The following is a 7663-nucleotide window of genomic DNA, read 5'->3' as shown; positions in this document are numbered from 1 at the left end:
AACTGATGAAAGAAGCAGCTGAAATGGCACTCTGGTACTAAATAAGGTCTCCTAACCCTGGATTACTAAAATCAGTATATTAGTTTCATTAGCTCTATCAGTTGCCTGACAAATATGGTTGTTCAATCCTGAGGAATAAGGATTTTTCAAAATAATTTTGATGGATTTCAAAGAAAACTGGACACATATCTGCCCAAGAATCCTTTTAATCCTCTTCAAAATTATGATTTAGTATAAACATGAGTGTTTGCAATAGAAGGAAAAGTTGTTTTAAAGGAACTCCAGACTTTCACTTCTGACTGAACTCAAAGGGGGCTTATACATCGGCTTCCATAAAGGTCAATTTTCTCTCACGTTCAGTATGTGTGAGAAACTGAAAGGTTATAAAGGCACATAGATGAAACATCTTCCATCCAGCTGAATCCCTCTGTCATAGTGGTTTGATCTTTTTTTTCCCATTATTACACAACACAATTCCTAACAGAAATTCTTGCGTACTGTCTGCCTTAAGTATTCAGAAATAACAGTTGTGCTGCCTGCAACTAAGCCAAAACACCCCACACTCTGTTTTGAATAACCCAACCAATACCTTAGAAAACTTGCAGGTGGTTTGTACTTGTATGATTTTACTGGAAGTGATACTCCACCTGAAAATCTTTGTTAATGAATTTCACACATTTAACACATTTGCACCAGTACAAAAATACTGACTTAATTTCGCCTGTAAATGACCTGTGTCAACATGCCTTCAGATGCAGGCCAGTTAAGAGAAAAATACTACTGCTAGATTATGATAAGCACTCCTGTGTGAACCTGGTTTAAACTTTGGCATTTAAGACATCAGGCTGCAGTACTAGTAAAAAAATGCTGCTAAAACCAACAATCTCGACCCATGCATATGTGTCAGCACTTGTGCCTCACATGACTTCCTTTTTTTTTTTTTGCCCCATCAGCACAGTTTTCAGACAGATGTATTATATTATCACAGACAATACCCGTGTTTCTGGCAGCATCACGAAGGCAGAAAATTAAACTAGTCTTTTTTTACTACAGAGGCTCAAGAAGGAAACAGCAGCAGCAGTAGGCAGGGGGCACAGAACACGAAGAAAGCAACAGCCATGTAAGAAAGGCAGGTACTGTTTTTGCAATAGAGAAAAGCCGTTTCCATCAGAGCTGACATGATAAGGGAAGGACTAGACAAAGAGGCTCCAACAAAGGCTTGTAGAACATCTCCTACCCCACAGACACAAGAACAAACTGATTCATACCGGATTAGTGTCTAGAAGGGTAGTCAAACATTTAACCAGGGCTAATGACATTGCATAATTTCAACAAAAAGGAAAGAAATAAACTAGGTCTGATAAGCCCTCTAGGTGTAGCATAAAGAGAAGTAAACAGAGGCAGGACATCCAGGAATAATTTCAGGTGCTCTGGACAGGCTCTGAACCCTGGAGTACCTAACCAATGGGAAACAGGGGAACGAAAATTCAGCCGGCGTTAGGAAATAGAAAGGTGTGTTTCAAGAACCAAAAGTGTGCCTACTTGCTAGGTCACCCGCTCTTGCAAGAACGTGAATAAAAATGTGCTTCACAGAGGATTCCACCCAAGCCTATTTTATTCGGACTGAAACGTATTTCTCACAGCAAGATCACCCTTTCTGGCAACATTCCCACTAAGCTTATCTCATCTCACAGGGTAACTACACCCAAGAAATACCACTGCATGCGGTGTATGAAGGCACGGACTCCGCCTGTGATAAGCACATCATTTATTGCTTCTCAAGCCTTGGCTTTTATACCTGAGCTCTAAAACTTTCCATCCACCTGCTAGGCAAGTAAACACATATCTCAGATCACTAACACAGTCACCTTACTCAGTTCCCACCAAGACAAGCACACGAAGCTGTTTTGTTGTTCCATGTTTATATTAGACCAGTTCCTCTTCGTTCCATCCATATAGACATCTGTGTTCCTCTTTCTGTGTGCTCTGCTCACCGTGTCTTTGGCCGTACGCAGGCCTCTGCTCGTAGATCTGCCACAACTGCAGCTTAGGAAAGCGCAGAATTCAGCACTTACCTACTGAAAATAAACTGCTGCCAAAAATAACATTCATATCCTAAGAACTGCAGTGGCTCTTATCAAATCCTGGTAAGCCGCCTACAGTTTTACCATGAAAGTATTTACTGCACTATTTTGCTGGGTAGTATTTGTAAACCAAAATCCTGTGCACAGACCACGCACTGCTCCAAACACGCCTGCACCCCACTCTTAATTTCTGTTTGTGCTCTGAGCACGTAGCACATCAAGTACTACCGATACTACAGCCTCCCAAATCAGGGGAGCAGCCGTGTTTGTGGAACGGACATAGCCCAGCATTCCACCAGCTTACAACCCCCACCCAGACCCAGCGTCCGCGGTACAGAAGTGACCTCCAGGGCATTTAAGCCTGAAGCTTCATGAACAGGCCGGAAGAGGCTCCCTCCCGCTTCCTGCCGTGACACCTAGGACTAAAGCCGCTCCCCGCCGCAAGGGCCGCGCCAAGCCGACCGTGACGCAAACAAGGCCGGGCCGGGCCAAGCCGAGCCATACTGCGCTCAGTGATGACCCAACAGCTCCAACAGCCGCTCCCCTCCCCCCTACAGTCTAGAAAATGCTGGAACCGCCCGGAACCGCCTGCGGCTGGCCAATCACTGCGCCTCTCTCCTGCCCCGCCCCAGCAACGGCGCCGAGCCCCGCCGCTCTCCCAACCACCACCCCCTTACGCAAGGCTCCCCTGCAGCTCCCGGGGATCGGGTGGGAAGGCGAGCACCCGAGTCACGTGGCGGCGCGGCGGGCGCGGCACGCCATTGGCTGGCCCGGAAAGACCAATGAGAGTTGGGCTCTTGGATTCAAACCGAGGGCGGCGCGGAAGCGGGCAGTTAGTCTGTGGGGACGCCTGTGAAGAGAGCTGTGCCTGCGGTTTGTGCTGCCGCCCGACATGGCCCAGAAGCAAATCTACTATTCTGACAAGTACTTTGATGAGCAGTACGAGTACCGGTACGAGTCTGGGGGGGCGGTTTGAAGGGATTAGAAAGGGGCTCCTGCTGGCCCTTTCGGGCGGGTGGGGTGGCTTGGGCAGGCGCCTTTCCCAGGGCTTGGGCGATACCCTTAGGGAGTAAGCTCTACCGATGGCGGCGGTGAGCGTGGCTCAGGCTTCCCTAGAGCCAGGAGGGCTTAAAGCCTGAGGGGGGAGGGCCCGTGCCTTGTCCCCCATGGCGGAGGGTTGCGTACTTTCCACCAGCTAGGGCTAGGGTGGGGTGATTCGAGCGCTGGCCCTTCCAGGGCGATCGTTGGGTGAGCGGGCAGCGCAAGCCCCAGCCAGAAGGCGCCAAAGGAAGCAGGGTAGGCGGCGGGCGAAGGCTGTTGCGCCTCCCTGGCGAAGCGGCTGTGGCGGAGCTGGGCTGAGGCAGCGCTGCCGGCGGGGAGCGCTCGGCCCCTGCTGGCGAAACCCAGGTGGCGACCGCCGCAGAGCGCAGGGTGGTGGCCGGGACGACCCCCGCGCCTGCTGGTGGCGCTGGCGCTGACTGCCCGGAGGGCGAGGGGCGGGGCGGCGGGGCCTGCCCGGGGAGGAGGGCAGGGCCCCTCCGGGCCGCCCCGGGTCCTGGCGTCTGGCTTGCTTAGAGGCTATGAGAAGCTGAGGCAGGGAACTGAAACCCCCGTGTTCGGAATGCTTAACGCAGCTAAGCGTAACGTCTTGTGCTGCCTCAATCTCAATTCCAGCTCTAAATGTGGATGAAGCGTGCATTTTAATTAATGCATTAGCTTTGAAGGCAGTTCATAAGGCCATGTCAAAACACAACACTAATAAATGTAGTTCATAAAGCCTTCAAGACAGTCCTCTACCTGCTAGTTTTCAAAGCTTTAACAGCAGTCAGTTCTGGATTATAACTGATACTGTGGAAGTTCAGTCCTCTAGACGTGAAAGCACTGCTACAACTCAGGTGACTTTTTTTCCTCTGTGTAGAGGTCTAAGTGTCCCTCTTATCAGCTGACTCCTATGATCTCAAAAACAAGATTGAATGTTTTGCTTTCTATTAATTGATAAAAGAACGTGCAAATGAAGTAGGTTGGCTCTTTCAGTATATAGTTGCATTACAGATGTAATGTTTAGTTGACAAAATGATTTTTAAAACTGGATTCTGGGACAGATGCTTCATAATCAAACAGCACCCTAGGCTTTTTTTATAGGGAATGATGGTATTAATAACTGAACTTCCTTACTGTCTTTCAGCGTAGATCTGTACAGATTTTCTAGTGTATGCAGACATTAGTGTATGTAGTGTGTATTTAATAATTAAACCTCTACAGACATGTGATGCTGCCAAGAGAACTTTCAAAACAAGTCCCAAAATCCCATCTAATGTCTGAAGAGGAGTGGAGAAGTCTTGGTGTTCAGCAAAGTCTTGGCTGGGTTCACTACATGATCCATGAGCCAGGTAAGCACATCTGGAGAGAATGAAATGAACAAAAGAGTCTAAAATATCAACTGCCTGGTGGTCAGCTAAAGTGTGTAGTACATAATTGCTCCTGCAGTGGAATCCATCTGGAATTCACTACTCAATGTTTAGACTCCTCTTTATTTCCTTGCTCCTTTAGCCATTTGTCAGCAAAGGCAACACAACAGACTCTATTTTAAACTTTCACATCTTGCTCCTAGAACTGCAAAATTCTAGCCTTGGCCTAGGTATGCATCAGTAGACAAAACATGCGAGACTGGAAACTGTTCCTACTTCTGCCAAAAGAAATGGGCTTCTTGTGCGCTCATGAATAATGTCAGCATCTCAGTGACTGAACCAAACTTTATATAGAGGCATATCTTTAAATCATAAAGCTGACACACCTACTTTTTTACAAAAACTTGGACAAGGTCCTGTATTAATGCTCTGAAAAGTCTACAGTATAGTTTGAACTGTAGTTATACAGCCTAGTTAAAGCTGCCCTTAAAACCAGTCTTTCAATTAATGAGGCGTGAAGCTCAAAAACTCTTAGCAACTAGGGTGTACTGAGAACAGACATTCAAGATAACTTACCGTTGACAAGCCTGACGAAAAATAACTGGTGACAGATGAATTGCAGCACCATAGATTCCAAGTTTCTGAAGAACTGTGTGAAGAAATTAGAGTAAACTTCCAGTGTTTCCCTTCCCTGGGCGCCTTTAATACTTTAGGCATTTCTGGAGGAGGAGGAGTTTACAATTAAGTGAGATCAGTAATAGTGACATCTGTAATTTTTTTCCAGTACTTCCTTCTTCTAAGTATCTTAAGTTTATGATACTGCCAATATTTGGTATGAAACTTTCAAAAGCACCTGTTTGATTGTTGTAAGGTTACTGTGAAGTTGGTCTGTTAATACTACACGTGGGGCCATATTTGTGGACTTGACTACTTAATCTGTTTATTATTTGACAGCAAGCTTCAACTATTGTTCAAGACTTCCTAAATGAAAGAAATCCCTATAATCAAGATTTGGGTGACAGACTAATGCTTTGTTCAATTTTATTTCCACAGAACCGCATATTCTTCTCTTCCGAAGACCTCTTCCAAAGGATATGCAGAAATGAACCATTGTCTATAAATCTTCTGGAACTATGTATATGAGTGTATATATGTTGGTAGTATTCAGTGAATACTTTAAAATGTACAAAACTTACATCCATACCTGTGCATGAGCTGTATTATTCACAGCAACAAAGCTCAGTCAAATGCAATTCCAAGTAGGCTGCTATGGTGTTCAAAGAGTGATGAACTTATCTTTTATACTGTTAATGTAAGTGCCTATGTGACTTTTCAGTGAATTCTGTTTATTAGAAGTTACATATTGCATGGTCTGACTATGTGATCACTTCTTACCTGTGTTCAATAACTTTTGCGCTCAACTTTTCTGCTGAAGTGTATAGCATGTTCAAATTCAATGGCTCACCTCTTTTGTAGTAGGCATAAAGAAATAAACTGGTTTAAATGATCTCTAAAACCTAAGAGTCCTAATTCACCAGACAAAACAAATATTCATTGTTTTACATGTTGAGAGTACCTACTTCAGGTAGTACCTACTACAGGAAAAAATTAACTTAGTGAACCTATTTTTTTTCTCTGCAAGTATTATTTTGCTCTACAGGCCAAAGTTCCTAACCCTGATTGAAATTGGGAACAGCAAGCAATCTGAAAAGAAAGCTGTCATTGATAGGTAATGCTCAAATGAGCTTCTGACATGCTCAAATTATGGGACTCTGTAGTTGATGTAGGTTATAATGGGATTAATTATTCTGCAATGACTACTTCTTATCTTACTTCTCATGAGGTGTCCAGTGACAACGCAAGGGAATGGCTTAATGCTGTGTCAGGGGAAATTCAGGTTGGATACTGGGAAAAAGTTACTCACTGAGAAGGGTGGTCATGCACTGGAACAAGCTCCCTGGGGAGGTGGTCATGGCCCCAAGCCTGTGGGCATTCGAGAAGTGTCCTGTGGGCATTCGAGAAGTGTCCTGTGGGCATTCGAGAAGTGTCCTGTGGGCATTCGAGAAGTGTCCTGTGGGCATTCGAGAAGTGTCCTGTGGGCATTCGAGAAGTGTCCGGAAAATGCTCTTGAGATGCAGTTTAACTTTAAGGATGCCTTGTGTGGAGTCAGCAGTTGGACTTGATCCTTGTTGGTCGTTTCCAATGCAGGATATTTAATGATGACTTGGTATAAACTTGTCTTAGGGTGTTAAAAGGTACTTGATATTTCAGAGAGATATTTTCATGCTTGTTGGATTTGATAGTACCAGTTCATCTTTCTGCTGCAGACTTTTTAGCATGCAGTTTTGGCCTGTACTTCTGGTCTTGCATCCTGGTTTGGTTTTTTTCTGGAAGCCAGGTTGTACTCTGTGTAGGCAGAAGTGGTTTGGAAGAGTTGTCAAAGTAAACAGAGTGCTTTTCATCTGATAAAAGCAGCTGCTGGTTATAGGACAGCATGAACTTGGTTTCCTTGACCTATGAAAGGTCAGGGCTAATACAGCGAAACTCTGACCGGCCCTCTTGTAGGAAGCTGTGTGCCAGCAAAGGTGAGCTCCTGACAAGTAATAAATTGCATCAGAATGGTCACTGTGGTATCTTGGGGCCCTGTACTAGTAGCCAAGCAATCTGATGTTTTAAAAAGGTCCTTCAGTATAGTTGGTGTTTGAATTACTCCATCTAGTACCTGTGCACCTCGTTGTGTCTGGTCCATTTCAAACACAAGCTAGCATTATGGCTGTGGGGCATGTGGAAGGCCAAGAAACCCAGGAATATCTACCTGTAGCTTAACTGATAAGAGTACGTGTTCTCCCTGTGTCATGTGTGTGTGCCATCGAGGTCTTTACGATGATGGACAAGAAGTAACCTGTAAGTAACATGCTGAGTTTGGTGAGGAAAATAACTCTCGTGGGTTGCTAGAGCTGTCCACCAGCCATGCTTAACCCGCGCACCGGAGTCCTGCGCGTTGTGCCGTGGTGTCCCACTGGTGCTCCTTAAAGGCCTTCTTGCCGGCCTGCCACCTGCAGGTGTCAGCCTCTGTGCCGTCCTCGGCCAGGACGCGGATGCCCTGCGGGCTGAGCCCCCCGCAAAGCCGCCAGTCCCCGCCCGCCCCGGCGCTGCTCTCCGCGCATGCAC

At 45.9% G+C, this 7663-nt stretch overlaps 1 protein-coding gene and 1 long non-coding RNA gene across 2 annotated transcripts; one reads left to right on the top strand and one right to left on the bottom strand.

Annotated features, from left to right (window-relative positions):
* The first annotated feature begins 2700 nt into the window (after positions 1–2700).
* On the top strand, positions 2701–6008 carry CKS2 (CDC28 protein kinase regulatory subunit 2). Its single transcript, XM_054186012.1, has 3 exons — positions 2701–3035; positions 4347–4474; positions 5546–6008. The coding sequence occupies exons 1-3, from the start codon at positions 2977–2979 to the stop codon at positions 5596–5598; spliced, it is 240 nt and encodes a 79-aa protein (XP_054041987.1). The 5' UTR covers positions 2701–2976; the 3' UTR covers positions 5599–6008.
* On the bottom strand, positions 4363–7563 carry LOC128902652 (uncharacterized). The gene is made up of 3 exons (XR_008463850.1): positions 6417–7563; positions 5069–5211; positions 4363–4484 (listed from the first exon to the last, which is right to left on the bottom strand). It is a non-coding gene; the product is annotated as an uncharacterized LOC128902652 (long non-coding RNA).
* Positions 7564–7663: the final 100 nt, after the last annotated feature.

The sequence above is a fragment of the Rissa tridactyla genome, chromosome Z (genome assembly GCF_028500815.1).
Source record: "Rissa tridactyla isolate bRisTri1 chromosome Z, bRisTri1.patW.cur.20221130, whole genome shotgun sequence".
In the NCBI taxonomy this organism is placed as follows: domain Eukaryota; kingdom Metazoa; phylum Chordata; class Aves; order Charadriiformes; family Laridae; genus Rissa; species Rissa tridactyla.
This window is presented reverse-complemented; position numbering and strand designations above follow the sequence as displayed.